A 21,150-nucleotide genomic window follows, 5' to 3' on the forward strand; every position below is an offset into this window, starting at 1 on the left:
TTCTTCCACCCCCAACAACTTCCCTGCCTCCTAACTATCCTGGAGCAAATGAGCTCCAGAAGGGAGGCAAAATTAAGGTGCTTAGCTTTGAACAGTGAGCGATGTTTTGGAGAGCTAAAGTGGGGAGAAGTTATGGATAGAAAGAAGCAATACAAAGGAGAATAGGGACAGACAGGACAGAGCTAACAGTGATGGAAAAGTGAGGGAGAATTACCTGGGTCAGCAGTAGGCTCACATGAATTTTGGATTTAAGACTCCTCTTAGGTTGTCTATGTTTTAATCAAGCCTATCTCCCTACTGCCCAGAGCCCCCATTCCACCCCATCTGCCTCCTATCCTTTCTATTGGTAGGATGATATTGGTAATGGAAGGGCCAGATCCAAAAGGCAGCCAGAAGTGGCTGAAGCAAAAGACAATGAGGATAGTATAGAAGAAACAACAGTAGGTGGGAAGTAACAGAAAAACTGCAAGTCTTCTAAGGTTGCTTATGGAAGGGGTAAGGGTTGAGTGTGGGGGAGCCAATCCCTAAGTCCCCAGATCTTACCAACCAGAACTTATCTTCCATCTGGCAATAGCCACCACACTCAGCAGATTCTTATTTCCTACTTAGAGTGAGATATTTGCCAGAAACCACTGAGCTTAAGGAAACAAAGTCACAATAAGTCTCTGAGAGCCTGGCTCAGATCATGCACATTTCCTGTGCTCAGAGGGGATAACAATATGTCTGCAAAAGCCTGCACATACAACTTGTGTCTGAAGGAAACACATGGTGAGCATGGATCCTAGGCTTATGGCTTCAGAACACAAGCTTCAGAGTATACAGTGATCTGCAGAAACTCATCTGAGGAGGATTCACAGTGTTTACTATGGCCCAAATCACAGGCAAAGCAAATCCTCATGGTCTTCAAAAGCCAGTGCCTGCAAGCACAGGGCATTAGTATACTATGCATTCATATGGTTTTGGGAAACCACACAATAGGTCTACAGAAGCCTGTGCTCAACTGAGAGGTCAGGAAGCCTGTTCAGAGCACAAGTACCTTCACACTTAGGGCCTCAGGCAAGAGGCATGAAATGCCTGCAGCAAAGCCTGCTCTCAAATACAAAGTACACATGCGTGCTAGGCTCAGCCAAGGTTTTACAGCATATGCCAGAGTTTGCAGCAACAGGTAGAAAATGGACACACACTGAGCAGAGTAGGAGAAAAGGAGGGTAATCAGTGTCTGGGGGAGTCAAACTGGGTATAAGTATAAGCACACACATGCTACACTGAATGCACATCCATGCTGGTACACACACATTCTCACAATGTGCTCCAGGGATATCTGCAGGACCACATACAAGCAAGGAGCATGCACACAAACTGCTTTTCAGAAAAACAGACTGCATGAGCCAAAGCTCAGAGGCACAAATCATGCACACACATGTGCATGTACACACACACACACACACACACACATACACACACACATACAGTGCTCGGGAAGAAGGGGAGGGAAATAGACAAAAAAGGACCCAAAGGGTCATAGGCACAACCTGAAGGGCTCCTCGCTTTCCTTCTGCAAGGAGAGAAAGAGCAGAAAAAAAGGGCAGAAAGGTTAGTAGATTCAGTCCCATAAGTAAGGAACCCAAAGAAAATGCCAGCTAAACTCCAACGGACATGGAAGAGAGGGAGAGGTCCTCCGGACAACTAGGCAGTTCACAGAGCCCAGCTGACTGGCTTCCAGAATCCTTCCTACCTGTATTTGCTGGCCAAGGCTTTTTAGTTTGGAACATCCCTGGAGCTACTTAAATCAAGGGACAAAATCTACCCAGGGGTTCCAGTCATCCTTTTCCCCTTTCCAAAGTAGCCTGCATCAAGGGTCAGGGCTGCCAAGGCTGCAAGACCAGCTTTGTTACCAAGGACCACTCCAACAGGCTATCTAAGCTGGCTGAGCACAGAGTGATTTCCTTCCTCAGAAGCCACATGAGCTTATTCTAGATCTGGTGTAAGACCTCAAACTCCAAAGGCCCTGGTGGCTGAGCCTTTTCCATTTTGCAATGCAGGCTTGGCCACACATTCACCCAATGAGCTTTGGCCTGTTTCTCAGACCCAAAATTAAGTTGGGCCAGGGTAGGGCCTAGAGTTAAGTCCAGGACCAGGATGCTGAACGGCTACAGGCCTGGGGGCATTGACTGGCAGCTTTCCTAATAGAAATCACAGTGATCTAGATGATAAAACCATGACTGCAATCCCAAATCTGATTATTTATCAAACCCAGGACAATACTCTAAAGGAAACTAACATTTCCAGAAAGGTCCAATAAAGCCATAACAGGATAAAAATAAAGATTACTCCTTTTCTATTCATCAGAGTCTACACTGCCTTCTAGGCCATACATGGATAGGCCAACAGGCTTCTTTCTGTAAGGAAAGTCCACCCACCTTGGTCCATTAGTGCCCCACCACATTCTTTTCTCTTTTAAAGGCCCATTGATATTACATCACAAGTAGAGGGAAGAATTCAAGAATCGAATTCACAGGTTCCCAATTTTTCAAGCTATTTCTGCCTACTTAATGGGTCACCTGTCCTGGACTAGCTGACCAGGAATCCTCCAAAACAGTATAGCTCCAGGAAGGTGGGAAAGATGAGAAAGACACTTCCTGGAATGGGGACATATCTCTCCCATATCTACATCCCAACCCCTCAGGATAATGTGTTCCCTTTGAGTAAGAAAATTAGGCAATCCTTTAACTGACCCCATGACTCAAAATGGAAATGTACCTCTCCCCCTCCACTATCTTAAATACATTCTACAACCATGTCAAAGTTGATTGTGTCCTTCTGTTCCCCACAGATCTCCCCATAATGCCTAAAGACTAAAATCCAATCAATCCATTGACAGAATCATCAAGGCTCTCCATGATCTGACCCAAATCCCCAAATTCCTCTCCTCTGCCTCTTTCCGGACCCCATATACATTCCTAGAATCTAACTGTCTTGTTTCACAAAGAAGTCACATACTCAAAACCCCACATATTTATTTACTCATTCTGTTCCATTACCCTGAAATAGCATCTCACACCTCCTTTCTATAGAGGAAAATTTAACTCTTCCTCCAAAGCACAGTTCTGGGAAGCATTCTCTGATGCCCACGCAAGCAAGAGTTAATAAGGCCATCCTAGTGCACCTAAGTTACATTCATCCTTCTCATGGTATTTAACATATAATGCCTTGACAAGTCCCACTATTGTACAGATGAGAACCAGAGCAAATAGATGCAGATTTTTAACTTCAACTGGGCCCTCTGTGTCACTTGATAAGTTTCTCCATTCCATTAGTCAGGTCCTTCTTCCACTTCTCAAAGGAGTTATACCTAACCTTCAGATACCTACTTTATCACAACACATTAACCACTGTTTAGTGTGTATCACCTAGATATCGCATGCTTAGCTCAAATTCAACATATCCAAACACTAAACTTGTATCTTCCATCTCTAAACTTCTCCTCCTGTCCCCAGCCAGACAATGGATCTCTCCCTCTCTGCACTCTGTCCCTATCCAATCACTCAGCTCTGTACCTTCTCTCTCCTAAATATCTCTGGCATCCACTCCTGCCTTTCCATTTCACACCGCCATTATCATCTTCTCTTAACTGGACTATAACAGGAGACTCCAAGCTGACCTCTCTGCCACTAGACTTGCTCCTCTCCAATCCATACTCCACATTTCCCATTTCAAAATTCTGATCGCATTTTTTTCTTTGCTTAACTGCATCAATTCTCCCCGTTGCTTACTGTAGCACATAAAGTGCTTCAAGATTTGTACTTTCCCTACAGTTCTAGCTTACTTTCCTTCCGCTCCTCACGTGTCCTGTATTCAAGTCTTACTGAACACTGTCTATCACATCTGAGACTTTTCACACCTCCCTCCCACACCCAGCCTACTGGGTGGACTCAGGCATATTCCTTAAGACTTAGTTCAAATACTAATGACTCTGTGAAATTTCTTTATCTGCTTTCCTTCCCAAGGTAGGATTAGGTGCCTCTCCACTAGCTGCCCCAGTCTCCACCATTCTATGTCCATACTTCTAAGACAGTATGTCGTTAATACTGTTTTGTAGTATCGTATATTGTAGATGTCTGTATAAACATCTCCCTTTATACTATTTCTCACTTTATACTACTTCTTCAGGAAAAAAAGGATTATATATTATTTCACCTTTGTAGCCTGAGGGCTTAGCACATCACCTATCATTTGTATGTAGTAAAAGAAAACTATAACTTTCAGTATTCAGAAAACAACAGCTATTCTAAGAAGTGTCACCTGCCCAACCAGAGAAGGTATAAGTCTCTTAACCAGTAGCCAGTACCATTTGCAGACCCTGAGGAACTGCTATACTGGCTCTTCAGTTTGTCCCACCCATTGGACAAACATTAAAAAACAATTATTTTCTTGTTGAGAATCAAACTTTCTCTGCTTCCTAACTCCCTAAAATGTCTTAGGATTTTTCTACTTAGATTTGTTTGCAGGTTAAGTTATAAATGTCTACAAAACAACTGCTTTGCAGGAAAACCCCTGACCCCCTAAGAATGATCTCTCTCACTCTTTCAGATGGTCCATTTTATAAGGAAGTGACATTCCTCCTCACCAGCCCTCCCCTCAGTGTACCCAATAATACAATCTTAACTCCATTATTGAGAGTCAAAAGACTTGAGATGCTCAACTTATTTGAGCCTACATTTCCTTGCCTATAAAAAGATAGGTATAAGAACAACTACCTCTCAGGGTTATTGCAAGGATTCATTTCTTAAGAACCTATTATACTAAGGGCTGGTCATGGTGGCTCATGCCTATAATCCCAACACTTTGGGAGACTAAGGCAGGAGGAAGGATAACTTGAGGCCAGGAGTTCAAGAACAACCTGGGTAACAGTGAGACCTCATCTCTACAAAACATGAAAAAATCAGCTGGCTGTGGTGGCATATGCCTATAGTGGTGGCATGTGCCTGCATGTGCAGTGCAGCTACTTGAGACTGGGTTGGGAGGATCCATTGAGCCCAGGAGATCAAGGCTGCAGTGAGCTCTGATCACTCCACTGCACTCCATCCAGGGTGACAGACTGAGATTCTGTCTTTAAAACAAAAATTCAACTAAAAAAATTTTAAAAGAACCTAATGTGCACACTAGGCACTGTCCTCAGTCAGTGCTGGTGATGTGGCAATGAATGAGATAAACTCTCTGATCCTGAGAGGCTTTTATTCTTGTAAGAGGAGCAGATAACAAAACACTGTTGAAGATGATGATAGTAGCTGATACTAATCAAACACTTATTTTGTATCTGGCATTTTATTTGGGTAAGCTCATTTATTTCTCACAACTCCACACTGGGTAAATACCATTATTACCTCCACTTCTTTGATAATTAAATTGAAGATCAGAGAGGTTAAGAAAGATGCCAGCAAGTGGTAAAGCCAAAATTCATAACAGGCATTCTTGTTCCAGGGTCTGCTTTCCATAAGAAATAACAATATACTATGTCACATGTGATAGGAACTCTGCTGAAAAGTTCAGATAAGGGAAAAAGATAATGCCCCCTGATGATGGAGGTAGAGTTGTTATTAAAAACCTAAAAACAGGTTGTTAGGGTGGCCTCATTGACAGGTGGTATCAAAGCAGACACTTGAAAGAAATTAGTAAAGACGTCATTTGGAGTTCTGGGAAAAAGTATTTTCAGAAGAACATATAGCAAATGCAAAGCCTGAGGTGAGAGCATAATTGGTGTGGAGAAACAGCAAGTTTGCAATAAAGTACCAGTTCAAATAGGGCTCTACAGACCTTTGTAAGAATGCTGGTGTCTATTCTGAGTGAGACAGGAAATCATTGAGCAGAGAAGTGATATAACCTGACTCATGCTCTATGGGGATTACTCTGATTGTTGTGAGAACAGACTGTAGAGGAACAAGATTCTAGAAGCAGGGAGACTAGTGAGACCATTGCAGTAATCTAGATGAGAGAAAATGGTGGCTTAAACAAAGATGACAGTCGTGGAGGTAGAAATAGTGGCAAGATTCAAGATATTTTTTAAAGGTGGAGGAAGTGGAATTTACTAATGGACTGAATACAGGTTGTGAGAGAAAAGGGGGAGTCAAGAATGACTCTATGGATTGGGCCTGAGTAGCTGCAAGAATAAAGATGCCACTGATGGGTAAGAAAGACAATAGGAAAGGCAGGTTTGGCAGGGGCTTGGGAAGAAGGATCAGAAGTTTGGTTTTGGATATGTCAAATGAGATGCCTTTTTACATCCATATGGAGGTGTTAGATGGATTTGGAGTCTGGTGTTCATGGAAGATGTCTGGGCTGGAGATGTAAACCTGGGAATGCTTATGAAACTCACGGGATTGAAAGATTATCATCTAGGAAGTAAGTATAGGAAGTCAAGATTGAATCCTAGGATGCTACAAGGTTGCATCCTAGAGGAAGATCCTAGAGGAAGAGCAAAGATAACTAAGAAGGAATGGCCAGTAATGTTGGGGGAAAGGGGGAAACCAAGACAGAGAGGGGTTCTGGAAGCCAAATGAAGAAAGTGTTTCAAAAAGAAGGAATTGAGCACAAAGACAGACTGAATATCAATAGAATAAAATTGAGTCCAGACATAAACTCTTACATTTATAGTCATTGATTTTTGACAAGAGTGCTAAGAGTATTCAATGAAAAAAGAGTAATCTTTTCAACAAATCATTCTGGGACAACTAGATATCCATATGCACAAGAATAAAGCATATGAATAAAGCACAAGAATAAAGCATACTCCTACCTGATACTATGCACAAAAATTAACTCAAAACTGGCTGGGTGCGGTGGCTCAAGCCTGTAATCCCAGAACTTTGGGAAGCCAAGGCGGGAAGGTCACTTCAGATCTCAGGAGTTTGAGACCAGCCTGGCCAACATGGTGAAACCTCCTCTCTACTAAAAATACAAAAAATTAACCAGGCTTGGTGGTGGATGCCTGTAATCCCAGCTACTCTACTCAGGAGGCTGAGGCAGAAGAATTGCTCCAACTCAGGAGGTAGAGGTTGCTGTGAGCCGAGATCACGCCACTGCATTCCATCCTGGGCGACAGAGCGAAACTCCGTCTCAAAAAAAACAAAGCAAAAGACTTAAAAAAACATAGAACCAAATCTTTCAGACTTCAGATTAACCAATGATTTCTCAGCTGTGACACCAAGAGCACAATCAAAACAAGAAAAAAATGGATAAATTGCACTTCATCAAAATTTAAAACTTTTGTGCTCTACTTCATACTCATTACAATGGCTATTACTTAAAAAAAAAAAAAAAAAAAACAGAAACTAACAAGTGTTGAAGAAAATGTAGGAAATTGGAAGGAACCCTTGTGCCCTGATGGTGGGAATGTAAAACAGTGCAGCCACTATGGAAAATGGTATGGGGATTCTTCAAAACATTAGAATTACCATATAATTTGATCAATTCACTTTGGGGTACATAGCCAAAAGATATCAAAGCAGGGACTCAAAAAGATATTTTTACACCCCTGTTTAGAACAGCATTGTTTACAATAGCCAAAAGGTGGAGCAATGTGTGTCCCGATGAGTGAACAAATAAAATGTGATATATGTGTATAATGGGATACAATGCAGCCTTAAAAAGGAGTGAAATTCTGACACATTACAACATGGATGAACCTTGAGGACATTATGCTAAGTGGAATAAGCCAGTCAAAAAAGGACAAACGTTATTTGATTCCACTTACATGAGGTACTTAGAGTAATCAAATTCATAGAGACAGAAAGTAGAGTGGCAGTTACCAGGGACTGGGTTGAGATGGGGTGAGGAGTTATTATTTAATAGGTACAGAGTTTCAGCTTTGCAAGATGAGAAGCATTCTGGAGATGAACAGTAGTGATGGTTGCAGAACAATATGAAAGTACTTGATGTTATAGAACTATACCTTTTTAAATAGTTAAAATGTTTCACATAACATTCAGAAAAAAATATGGTTTAAATAATAAATTTTATGTTACGTATATTTTAGCACAAAAAATTGTTTTTTGATATTTAGTAAAGACAAGGTCTCACTATGTTGGCCAGGCTGGCCTCAAATTTCTGAGCTCAAGTGATCCTCTCGCCTTGGCCTCCCAAAGTGCTGGGATTACAGACCTGAGCCACCAGAACTGGCCAACAGGATTTTTGAAAAAACAAAACAATAAAAAAATGTATGCTTCAAAGGACACTGTTAAGAAAGTGAAAAGACAACCCACAGAATGAGAAAAAATATTTACAAATAATATATCTGATAAGGGACTTATATCCAGAATATATAAATAATTATTACAGCTCAAAAACAAAAGGAAAGAAAACTCAATTTAAAAGTGGGCAAAGGCTTAATAGACATTACTCCAAAGAAGACAGAAAAATGGCCAATGAGCACATGAAAAGATGTTCAACATCATTAGTCACTAGAGTGAACACAAATCAAACCAAATCAAAACCACAATGAGATACCACTTCATATCCACTAGGATGGCTATAATAAAAAAGATAATAACAAGTGTTGCCAAAGATGTAGAGAAATTAGAACCTTCATCTGTTACGGGTGGGAATGTAAATAGTACAGTACTTTGGAAAACAGTCTGGCAGTTCCTCAAATGGTAAACAGAATTACCATATGACCCAGCAATTTTACTTCTAGGTAAATACCCAAGAGAACTGAAAATATAGTTCCATAGAAAAACTTGTATACAAATGTTCATAGCAGCATTATTCATAATAGGCAAGAAGTGGTAACAATAACTCAAATGTCCACAAACTGATGGATTAAAAAAAAAATCCATCGGCCAGGCGCGGTGGCTCAAGCCTGTAATCCCAGCACTTTGGGAGGCCGAGACGGGCAGATCACGAGGTCAGGAGATGGAGACCATCCTGGCTAACACAGTGAAGCCCCGTCTCTACTAAAAAATACAAAAAACTAGCCGGGCAGGGTGGCGGGCGCCTGTAGTCCCAGCTACTCGGGAGGCTGAGGCAGGAGAATGGCGTGAACCCGGGAGGCGGAGCTTGCAGTGAGCGGAGATCAGGCCACTGCACTCCAGCCTGGGCGACAGAGCGAGACTCCGTCTCAAAAAAAAAAAAAATCCATCAATAAATATTGTTCAGCCAGAAAAAGAAATGAAGTATTGACACATGCTACAACATCCTTAAAAACATTATGCCAGACTCAAAAGGGCACATATTTTATAAATCCATTTATATGAAATATCCATAATAGGTAAATTCATAGAAACAGGAAGTAAATTAATGGTTGCCAGAGGCTGGGAGGCAAAGAGAATTGGCGAGTGACTGCCAATGGGTAAGAGGTTTCTTATGGGGTGATGGAAATGTTGTGAAATTAGATAGTGGTGATGTCTGCGTAACTGTGAATAAACTAAAAAACATTTGATTCTATGCTTTTAAGTGACTTTAAGGTGAATTTTATGGCACATGAATTATAACTCAATAAAGCTGTTATAATAAAAAGAGGGAAGTGATTATCAACTGTGTCAAATTGTTGACTGATAAAAAGAAGACTGAAAATGAACCATTACTTTGGCAATATGATGGACATCTAATGGCCCTGACCAAAGCTATTTTGGTGGAGTGACAGGAATAAAAGAATTGAATTTTATACAATACACCTGAGAGTACTTAAAACAGTACCTGGCACATACCAAGAAAAAAAAGATGAAAACTAACTCAAATTAATCATAAGCTACAACTAGTAAGTTTAGGCCCTAAAAGATCCCAGGCAGAACCGTAAAGAAAGCAGAGTTTTCAAATGCTTTGTTATGCTGGCAGTCTCTGTGATACTGAATCGGTTTACTAGGTTAAGGGACTGCTCCAATGAAGTCTATCTGGTGAGAGTCTGGCCTGTGTGCTTGGCCTGCTCTATGCATAGGAGTGCTGGAGCACCCTGTCCATGATTCTTTCTGCAGCCCTCAGGCCAGACAGAGTCTTGGATAGGACCCAGAACTGTGGCTTGCTTTCTTATTGGTGCTTTAGAAAACCTTCTATTCATCACGACTGCTGCTACTACCACCTGCCTACCACAGCGCCACAAGTTTCTGCATTGCCTAGAAGGATGCAGCCCAGAAAGGAAACTCTGCAAGCTGAAGAGTCGGACACAAGTGTCCTCGTCATTGGTGCTCATGCTAACATCAACTCCACCAATATTTAAACAGTTTGTAAGAAGTATTGCTTTGATATTTGTTGTTTCTATTGTTGCTGTACTGAAATAATTTCTCAGTGCCTGGGAAGAAGAAAAAGAGACTGCAAAGTTATGAAGAGAGAGAAATCCCTTACAGCTGAGGAACTACTGCCTCAGAAAGCTTCCTGGAAGAAGCGATATATGTTGAAGAATAGGTAAATTCTGCTAGGTTGAAATGGCAAATAGCATTTTATATTAGAAGGAAGCATGTATATATGAATATGCTAAGAATAGAAAGTGCAAGGCAAATTTGTATGACAGCAAAGCTTCCTTTTGAAAAACTTATGGTGGGACAAAGGGAGATAAGCCTGGAAATATAAACTAGAGACGAATTGCAGTGACCCTGGATGCAAAGTGAAGGAATTTAGACTCTTTGATAAGTTCTAAGAAGGAGCTCTAGGGAAATTTGAAAAGAGAATGACATAATTTTCATTTTTAAATGTAACTTTATGGCTTAGTATTATATTCATATGATTCAAATTCTAAAAATTAAAAGAAGGCACACAGAGAAAAATCTCCCTCCCTTTCCATTAGTTCACCTAATACATTTCCCCATGGGCAACAATGTACCTGTTTCTTACATATCTTTCATTAGATATTCTATACACATACAAGCAGACATTATAAGTATGTGTATTGTATTTTTCCCTCTTTTTATACAAATGAAAGCATCTTATACATACTGCTCTGCACTTTGCTTTTTTTTTGTATGTCAATATATCTTAGATAACTTTCCATTTCAGGAGAGCTACCTCATTCTTTTTATAGCTACACAGTACTATATCCCATTGTTTGGACATGTCAATAATTTATTTAACCAGTATTTCCTAATGAATGTTTAGGTTATTTTTAATTTTTGCTATTAAAAGCAATGCTTCAAAAATAGCCTTGTACATATGTCACTTCCACATGTGAAAATATGTCTGCAGGATACATTCCTGTAAATGGTGTTGAGGACTTAAAGGGTATATATATTTGTAATTTTGATAAATTTTGTCAATTGCCTTCCTTAGAGATTATGCCAATTTATACTCCCATCCCACCAGCAATGTACAAGTGCATATTCCCTCACACCTTTGCCAACACAATATGCCTCATAATTTAGATGTTGCCTTAGGAAGATTAATCAGGTTACATGCATAAGAGGACAACCCCATTTAAATTTAAAACTGGATGAATATAGCATATGCTCTTTGGATAAATTTAATTTTGATTGGGAGGAGTAATTTTAAAGCTACATATCTCCATACTGCCTAGAAAAATGTTCTCTTACTTCTTGTAGTCAAAAAACATTCCATTTGCCAGCTCTCAGGTGAACAGCTTTTAGGGGGAGATGGAAGAAAGGGAGTAAGACTGCTGGAGGGCAACGCTGGGTTCTAGGGCTAGGTCAGCACTATAAGTAGCTCCTGGATGCCCCAAATCAGAAATAAGGTTCTGTGTCAGCAAGTCAGGTACTAGGAAGAGACAGGATGGGGTAGGGGAAATTCCCACAGAGGCCTGTGAGAGAAGCCTCATTAGCTACCGGGGAAATGGCAATCTTATCTCAGCAAAAAAGCCACGGAGAAGAATTTTTAAATGCAACACAGGATTCTTTCTCAGCCGTCCTAGTGCCTGTGAGCAAGTATGTCTCATCCCCAACTCCTGCCTCTCACTCCCACCCTTTCTTTACATCTGATATCCTAAAAGCTCTGCAGCTGCAAACTACTTCCGCTCCAGATGCTCCTCCCTCTTTTGAACAGGTATAGCAACCCAACAAGAGATTGGAAGCTCCCTAAGGACAGCTTCCTCTTGCTTGAGAACCCTCTTTCACTCCAATTCCCACAGGATTAGCTTAAGCTCTCTACTTGAGTAATTTAGCCTGATTCAAGCTATGGACATCAATCAACACCTTATTAAACTTGCCACCACACCAGGTCTCATGCTGGCCAGATGGAGGCCATACTTTAGCCAGCTGGGACCCTGTTAAATAGGGACTCAGAATACCTGAGTGCATGTCTTCTACTGAGAGACGGTTTGCCTTCTGTACTAGCTCGTGCAAAAGTTTTTTCTGCCTTAGTCTTTTCTCTCTTAGAACATTCTTAAAATTGTTGATGCACTTGTTGAGATAAACAGTCTCTGTACACACTTGCTCTAGGCTCAGTCTGCCCTGTTTGGGAGATTCAGGCCTGGAACAAGTCTCACTTCCCAGACATGGAGCCAGAGCAAAACTTGGCAATGAGTTATTAGAAGCAAGAGAGAAGTTGCTTGGATCCTGAGGGGTTTGCTCTCCCTGTGTAGAGATGCCAACTCCACCAGAGACCACACTGAGCAAGCTTTCACTCCCCTGACTCCCAGGACTCTCCAGTGAGCAATCCTGGGCACACCCTGAACTCACTGTCCCAAGAAGTCGATCACTGTTCTCTGACTGGGAACCACTCTCATTGCTTTCCAGGTCCTCAGGACTGATGGACCCACTGTTCTCCAGCTTCTGAAACACACCCTGCAGAGCAGAACGAAAGTGGTGAATTGCTCGGCCCAGTTTACTTGTATAAAACTTGATTTCCACATCCCCATCCTCCTGAGAGCCACCCAGAACACAAGAGGACTTGTCAAAGACATCCTTAAGGACGTGAGCAGCACACTCCTCCTCTTCATTCAAGTCAATATGAATCATGTCACTGAAAGTCTCAGGCCCTATGATAATTTCCTCCATCATGCTGTCGCAGCTCAGAGCTGCAAGCCTTCTGGACTTGTCTGCCAAAAGGTCCTCTAGTTCCTTTGGGCTCAGAATATCGAGCCCAGCTTCACAACCCAGGAGCTTGTCCTCCGTGTTTATTCTCTCTGTCTTCAGCAACCCAGACAGTGACAGGCAGCTGCTGGCCTCACTTTTATCGTGGCAGTCATTTTCTGGTTTTCCTACTTTATATGCTTCACCTTTGTGGCTGTACTGTTTGAAAAACTGCAACTTCCCAGAATCCTCCTCTTTTGAGATTAATACTACGGCAGGTTCCTCAAATTGATGGGGGGTAGACAGAGAAGGCTTTTTCTCTGACAGTTCATCACAGCTGCCACTGATAACTTGAGATGTTCTTGATGTTCCTTTTATTTCATCCCCTAGCTTGGGCACATCACTTTCCTTTGATAAATTGTTCTGGAGCAGAAAGCAAGGGCCTTGCTGCTCAGGGGCCTGGTGCTCTCTATGTTGATCCTGAGCCTTCATCTGATATGTTCCTGTTATGGGTCCCCTGTCCCCTGTTTCCATCTGAAGAACTGGTTCATCCTGGTTTAAAGAAGTCTGACAATAATCCTGATGTTGTTGTTGAAAAAATGATATAGACTCCTTTTGGGGATTCTTATAAGCCTGTGGGCAGCTTGGTTCTTCTCTGGTGGCAATTCGGACTCCCATATTCTGCAAGAGGATGGATTTCTGCAAGATGAAGTCTCTATGCTCTAGATGGGCAAGCTTCACAACAGTGGGTCTAGGGGAAGGGGATGTGCCTGCCCTGTAAGCCTTTTTAATGTACCTGTTGCACTGCATGCCATTAACGCAAAGGTGCTTGGCTAGAAAGCTTTCCACCAGTTCCATAGTATTTTCTCCATCTTGTTCAGGAAGGCCATACAAATATAGAATGGCTTCCTCACTGGGTCTGTCCACATGCGGTTCCTGGGCCTTTTCCCCCTCACACACCTTGGCCAGGGAACAGCTGCTCACCTGTAAGCCTTCTATTTCACTCAGTACTGAGTCTACACAGCTAGAGACTTCATCCACGGAGCCCCGGACTTGGCTCAAGTGCTGCCGCAGCTCAGCAATCTCAGTCTGGAGATGGCTGATGCCTTGCAGCTCTCTGATGATGTATTCTACTACATCCCCCAAAGGTTCCCGCTGTTCACGGCTACAGCCTTGGCCATGGCCTCTGGACAAAAGGGTCTTGGCTTGGTTCCCCTCTGGGAGCTCATGACAGCTTGTGGTTATGCTGACAGATGAGGGATCCAGAGAACCAGACCCTGAAACATAGGCAGTGGAGCCCAGAGAACGCTGGCTGTTGTTCTGCTGCCCAAAGCTGCAAAGCTGGGCCAGGTCCCCATCACTATCTCCACCAATGGCTAAGGCTGCTGACCCACAGCATGGGGGCAGGGAGTTGTCCTCTGGTAAGGATCCAGCAGGGCCAGAGGATTTGCTCTTGGTGCTACACATGGTCTCTGCCTTAGCCTTATCTGGGGAAAGCCTGGAGGAGGGTCCCAAGGTAACCATGATTTCTTCCTCTGACTCTTGCAACAATCGCTTCATTTTCTCCCTCAGGGTCTGAGGGGTTCTCTGCTTCTTCCTCTTATTTCTGGTCAGGATGCTTAATAGAGATTACCTTGGAAGGCAACAGCCTGTCCTGCTCTTTTCAGTTTGTTTCTAGCAATTATTGCTGGCGGATGCTTTGGGTTTAGCCCACAGTGCTGCCTGGAATGGCCCCATGTGTGGCCTCCAAACCTGGCACATGCCCCTGGATCCTGGCTTGATTTATCCTGTAGCTAGTGAAAAAGGAAAATAGTGCACTCAGGTCAGAAAGTAGCAGGATGATTTTAGTTTGAATCAAGTTGTCAAGCAGGAATAAAAACATTATCTTCTAAGATTATAGGAATCAACCCTGACCTGCCTCCCAACCCCAGCCTTAAAGGCTATGGGCAGTCAGTTCTTTCTCATTAGCTTCCCATTAGAGTATCAGTGTAAAATTAAAATAAAGTCCTTGTGTTCTAGGCAAGTACCCAAAGTCAACGGTATTGAGACAAGCTGCTGGGAGGTAGATGAGGTAAGGTCAATGAGTAACTCCTTATTTGAACTTTCACAAAATTCAGTACTAGGAGTCTGGCTCAGAAATAAACAAACAAATGCTTAACCACCAAGGTTCGAACCACATACATAGTAAAAGACAAGACAAGGAATGTTTCTTTCTTTCTTTTCCAGTTTGTTGTTCTGGTGAAGACTCCACTTACTCAAAAGTTGACCTCTGCCTGTGCTTATAGCACAAAGTATTTTCCCTTTGTTGAGTGATGGCAACCATTAACTTGGAGAAAGGACTATGGCAAGTATTTTAAACTTAGCGGGAAAAATATTTCTTTACCTAACTCTAGAATAAAGTGGCACAGTATGCACACACTGTCCAGATATAGGTGGCATTTAGCATGTTTAAATCTAGAGAGGCAGGTAGCCAAAGACACAGGTATCATGCACTCACAACGGGGGATGAAGGAGGTTTAGGCTTAGCTTGGTGCTCCTGAGCTCCACTTAATACTCTCTAAGGGCTTGCTGCAGCTAATCAATATCTGGGTTTGGCTTTCCTGGCCTGCAGAGGATCTTTCAGAGCACCGCAATAAGTGATTGTCCAGCACACTGTCCACTGCTCAAGTATTAATAACAAAGGGTTGCTCTACCCCTCTGCCTGGCCTAGAGAGAATATCACATGGGACACGTGGGGGAGGGTTACCTCACAGAGGGCTCCAGGGTGCTTTACTCTTCTCCAATAAGGTAAAGACAGACTTGCCACCAGTCTAGTCCCTACACCCTAAGCTATTGGTGACTGCATTACAGAGGCAGAGATTATGATTACCTCATGTGGAGTGAGAATACATTCCCTTTTTACCGAGAATGTGGAGAGTGGATGGAAGCAGTAGAGTGGAAAGTACAAGGGGGAAAGCAGAGATCCAGGAGGCACATGGGACAACCAACACTCCAGTCCTCCTAGGTCTCCTGGAAGGGGTAAGATGGATTGGTGGGAGACATGCTACTCTTCATGTTCTTTGACCAGGGATGCTTTCCCTATTTTCTAGATTTGATGGAGATTTCTAAATCTTCTAAACTCCGCCTCCTTTTATTTTCCCAGTACTGAAGTTAACCCTAAAAGTGGGAAAATGCCTTAAAGAACACAGGCAGACTGCTCTCATGGCAACCCATTTTCAGGAAAGGCCACCACCTACATCTTGTCTGTGGGCCTGGAATTTAAAAGCATTGTGCTTCCCCAGACTAGGAGGAACCAGAAGGACGAGTCAGAAGACTTGAGATAAAGATGAAGCTGATTCTTTTTACTAGAAATAACTAGGCCAAGAACCAAGAGACAAAAACTGCATGTATTCCCATTTCACATCTCTCCTCTTCTTTCCAGCTTATCTAACAACTCTAATTCATTGAGGAATTCTTCATCTAAGAACCCTATCCATCATGTGAGGCATTACTGCTTCATCTCAAGGTCTCATGGGGCGAGCACCAGCCACGCCCCTAATCTGGCCAACTGAGTCTAGCCTGCAAAGATGCACTATGTGCACAACCAGAATTTCTGGGGCTTGGGCTTGGTGCCCTGCTGCCTAGGTAGACCATGCTCCCAAGTCTAGCGGATGTCAAATTCTTCCTTCTCTCTTTCCACAAGGACAAAACCTGAATTTCCAAAGACAATCTTTTTTTTTTTTTTTCTCTCCCCAACCATGTAGGGATTGGGTATCCCTGATTTGCTCTTGGTATTAGCCCTGAACAATGTTCCTGGCTCTACAAGGGCTGGAGCTGCCAAGTGGCCTTTCAAGTTTGTCTTTAAAAAAGAAGTACTGCGGCCAGGCGCAGTGGCTCGTGCCTGTAATCTCAGCACTTTGGGAGGCCAAGGCAGGCAGATCACAAGGTCAGGAGTTTGAGATCAGCCTGGCCAATATAGTGAAACCCCCTCTCTACTAAAAATACAAAAACTAGGTGGGTGTGGTGGCGGGTGCCTGTAATCCCAGCTACTCAGGAGGCTGAGGCAGGAGAATTGCTTGAACCCAGGAGGCAGAGGTTGCAGTGAGCCAAGATTGTACCACTGCACTCCAGCCTGGGCAACAGAGCAAGACTCTGTCTCAAAAAAAAAAAAAATTAGAATTGTTTAGTAAGCTTAGTAAACCAAGATGGAAGCTCTGTATACAACTACATGAAGCCACGAGCAAGTGCTACTGGACTGACAATCAAGAGACTTAAGTTTGGGTCTTGTTCCACCAGTGACCTTTGATTAAACACTTGACCTCTTTGTGAATTAGTTTCCTCATCTGTAAAATGGGGAAGATAATTACAGGAATGTTATTATATAAAGCTAAAATGCGAGATCCGTACTTAGTAGACTGTAAAACACTGTCCTGTTGTTATTGCTACTGATGTGGCAAGTATCTGAGTCAACAAAGTCAGGAAACTCATATCTAAAGCAAGCATCCAACCACCTAAATGGCACAATTTGAGTGAGCCATGACTTTTACTTCTGCCCCAGACTCCTGCCTTTCCCAGTCCCTTCTAATGGTCTGCAGCAGTGCCTGGAATCCTACGAAGAGAGTGTCACCCTTAAAGTTAGTCCTGTTTTCTCCTACAAGTTTTCTTTTTAAGTTAAGGAGAAGGAGGAGTAAATCATTCAGTTCCCAACACCCCATTCAAGTGTCAGGAGGCTGGCCATCTCTCAGACACCCTGAAAGCATGAGGAAGGGACAAACGGCTATAGGAGCCAAGCTTTATCTTTCCAATGGTGGTGAGGCCCAGAATTCATTGCCGGGTCTTCTAAGGCCAGCCTCACTTCGGTCCAGATAAGGCAGTTTGTCGGGCACAATAATGAAGCTGACTTCCCTGCTACTGATTCAGTGTAGACCAGGCTAACCTGGGGCCTATCTGCTTCTGCCCCTCAGATCAATACTGCAGACATACTTTTTTTTTTTTTAGTAGAGATGGGGTTTCTCCATGTTGGTCAGGCTGGTCTCGAACTCCCGACCTCAGGTGATCTGCACATCTCACCTCCCAAGTGCTAGGATTATATGTGTGAGCCACCGTGCCCAGCCTTCCAGACATACTTGGCCTCATTTCCTGGACATCTTACAAGGTATTCCCTCCCAAACTGCAGTGCTTACAACACTAGCTGGCCAGCCACACAGAGGGCAAATGGCATAGCCACTGGGTTCAGAGTCCTTTCCTGTGGCCTCCTGAGGACTGAAGGCAGAGCTGCCTGGTTCCCTATGTTACTGACAAATACGAAATTTTCAACTAGAGCTGCCATAGCAACTTCTCCCAGCCTCAAACAAAGATGCTTGCTTCCATATTAAACAAACAAAACCCTCCACACCTTCTTCTGAGTTGGTAGCCACTGCCCTGGGATGAACTTTGAACTCAAGAATCTCTTCTGGTGATACAGAAGGGGCACCAAACTCACTTAGTAATCCAGTCTTTGGGCTTTGAAGCAGGGGATGGAGCTCGATGTGATGCTCAGAGGACCAACCAGTCACTGTGCTGAGCTCAATTGAATATCAGAAGCCAGAATGGGCTGAAAGGGCAACCCTCAGGGACAGGAGGCCCAATTCACCTCCTTCCCAGCCTCTCTTTGCTACTACTGTCCACAGAAGTGAAATGACAGCGAGCAAACTGTAAGAAGGACCATTTGATCTCCAAGTCAGTTGAACTGCATGAGTACTTACTGTGTGTGCCAGGGAGATAAGATGCAGTCCCTGCTCTCTAATATATTAAGATTTGGAGAGAAAGTATCACTTTATATCACAGTATAAAGTGATACATATTATAATAAAAGTTATAATAAAAAGTAAGCATTTAGCTGGGCACAGCGGCTCACGCCTGTAATCACAACACTTTGGGAGCCCAAAGCAGGAAGATCCTTTGAACCCAGGAGTTAAGAGACCAGCATGGGCAAGGTAGGGAGATCACATCTCTACAAAAAAATAAAAAATTAGCTGGGCATGGTGGCATGTGCCTGTGGTCCCAGCTGCTTGGGAGGCTGAAGTGGGAGGATCGCTTGAGCACAGGAGGTTGAGGCTGTACTCCAGCTTGGGTGACAGAACAAGACCCTGTCTAAAAAAAAAGAAAAGAAAAACAAATTAAGATTTAATTTAGGAGTTGGGAATGGAAAGGAGGTCAGAGGCCCAGCAAAATGAGGCAGACAAGGCCACAGAAAAGTAATGTTTGAGCTGGGGTAAGTAGGCTCTGGAGTCCACCTAGCCTTGGGGTTTCCTTTAGGGCACCCAATGTTATCACTCTGCCCTACCTTGTAGGCCTACTGACTCTGGACAACTCTCCAAATTTCATACACACGCATTTTGAAAAAAAAAAACCATACCTTTCTGTGCTCTTTTCCTAAGGACTGCCTAAGGCTAGGAAAAATAAGGCAGCCCTTTCAAGGAATATCCGCATTTGAAAAGGTAGCACATCAAAACAAAATGAATTAATCAAAAAGATTAAAGCTTTAATGATGGAACGCTAACAACTACTGCAGGGAGTAGACCTCTTAAACCACATTGCATCACCACCAGCCTACCAACCAAAAAGCGAAAATAAAACACCTCAGTTTTTTGAAATGGCTGATTCTTTTATCCTTCTCTCTGACTTGTCATATAAATGTGATTAGGAATGTAACTATTCCTTGTAAAAATTGCTTCTGACCCAAATCTGGCTTAGAGGAAACAACCAGGGTGCCTCTGGGAACAGGCCAGGGCTCGATGTACATATATCAAGCAGCTTCTCAGTTAGTGTGAAACAATCCTAGCAAGCAGCAATTCAAGAGCTCTGAGCCCCCGAACAGAGGGCAGAGCATTTCTGGGTCATATGGCAATTATGCTGTATGGCTAATATGGGCTAAGAGGAAGGGATTTCTAGGGCCACAGCAGGTATGGGGATTCTCAGGATGTTAATCATCAAAATGATCAGGGCACAAGATACGGCAAGGGAGATTAGGCAAAGGGAATGGGAAATGCCCTAGATCAAAGGCTTAGCAAGGTCCCAGTATTGCAGTTCCTAGGACTTGCCATCCCTCCTCATCAGCATTAAAAGCAGCCTCATTTATAGGCCAGAAGCTAGACATATACAAGGGAAAGAAAACTTCAAGCCTCTATATCCAAGAAGGGAGACAATCTCAGGTAACATACAGTTAAAAGACAGTGGCATGAAGGCGGGCCTAGCCTTCAGAGGGCGGGCATATCAATACCTCATAACGGAGACTGAATGCCAGGCAGGGGAGCAGGCTATTCTGTGCCCTGCCCAGGGCTCCCTTTCAGCGGTAGCAAGGTTTATTATACCAAGGAGTATAACAAACCATACAACAAATACAATCACACCCAGAATCTAACCCATGACAAAGACTCTTCTTTGTCCAAACATGAGTCAGGCTCCTCTGAGTCGTCTTTCTGAGTAGGCCCCTGACGTTGGCCCATTTAGTCCAGTTTTAACAAGAATTCAGCTAGGTCATTTTAGTGAAAATTCCCACCCTTGATTTCTGATCAAATTCCTCATCTTTCACCCTTAGTATCTGTCTATGCTTGATATCTGACCAAATTTCTTATCCCCTACCCCTGATATCTTACCACCTTGGTCTGCCTTCAGCAAAAATCCTGTCAAGTAAGTTTAGCCAAAATCCCCTTTGATACTTCATCTTAGTAATTTCCATCCACTGATCCCCCACCCTGCTCCTTGGCTAAATTCCTAATTTTCCTTATATTTGGAGTTGAGCTCAATCGTTCACCCCTACTACAAAATCCCAGTGTTGTCGTCCCCCCACATAAAGTCTGTCTTACCATATTTAACAAGCGTCAAAATAATTTTTTGTTTAACACTCACATGCCCTCTTTTTCCTTACTACCTTCTGCTCTTGTGAGTAGACTGAAAAAGATACGAGCGCAGGAGAATCTACTCACTGAACACCCCACCACAAAAAAACCCATCTCTATCCTCTTCCTCTAGAATTTCCTTCACAGAACTTATTCCCAACTGATAGATAATATATTTGTTTGCTTGTTCATTATCTGTCTCCCTCCCCGACCTCTGCATCCTACAACATGAGCAGGCACTTTGTTTTGTTCATAACTGTATCCTCAGCACCTAAAACACTGCCTGTGCTCAAAACAAACAAACAAACAAAAAACCAAAGCAAACCAACCCTGTCATTGAATAAAAG

The 21,150-nt window shown here is 42.9% G+C and overlaps 1 protein-coding gene across 4 annotated transcripts in view; it reads right to left on the reverse strand.

Annotated features, from left to right (window-relative positions):
* The window catches only part of UNC13B (unc-13 homolog B), a 247,593-nt gene that overhangs the window by 43,802 nt on the left and 182,641 nt on the right, over positions 1-21,150 (reverse strand). The window contains exons 2-3 of one of the 4 annotated variants that reach the window (XM_031933998.1): positions 12,221-14,737; positions 1,533-1,555 (exon numbers count right to left, since the gene is read on the reverse strand). The exons of the other annotated variants lie outside the window; for them this stretch is intronic. Coding sequence (XP_031789858.1) covers positions 1,533-1,555; positions 12,221-14,504 — 2,307 coding nt within the window. The 5' untranslated portion in view covers positions 14,505-14,737. The remainder of the gene's footprint in view (positions 1-1,532; positions 1,556-12,220; positions 14,738-21,150) is intronic. 4 annotated transcript variants of the gene reach the window in all.

This window comes from Piliocolobus tephrosceles, chromosome 14 (genome assembly GCF_002776525.5).
Source record: "Piliocolobus tephrosceles isolate RC106 chromosome 14, ASM277652v3, whole genome shotgun sequence".
Taxonomy (NCBI): Eukaryota; Metazoa; Chordata; class Mammalia; order Primates; family Cercopithecidae; genus Piliocolobus; species Piliocolobus tephrosceles.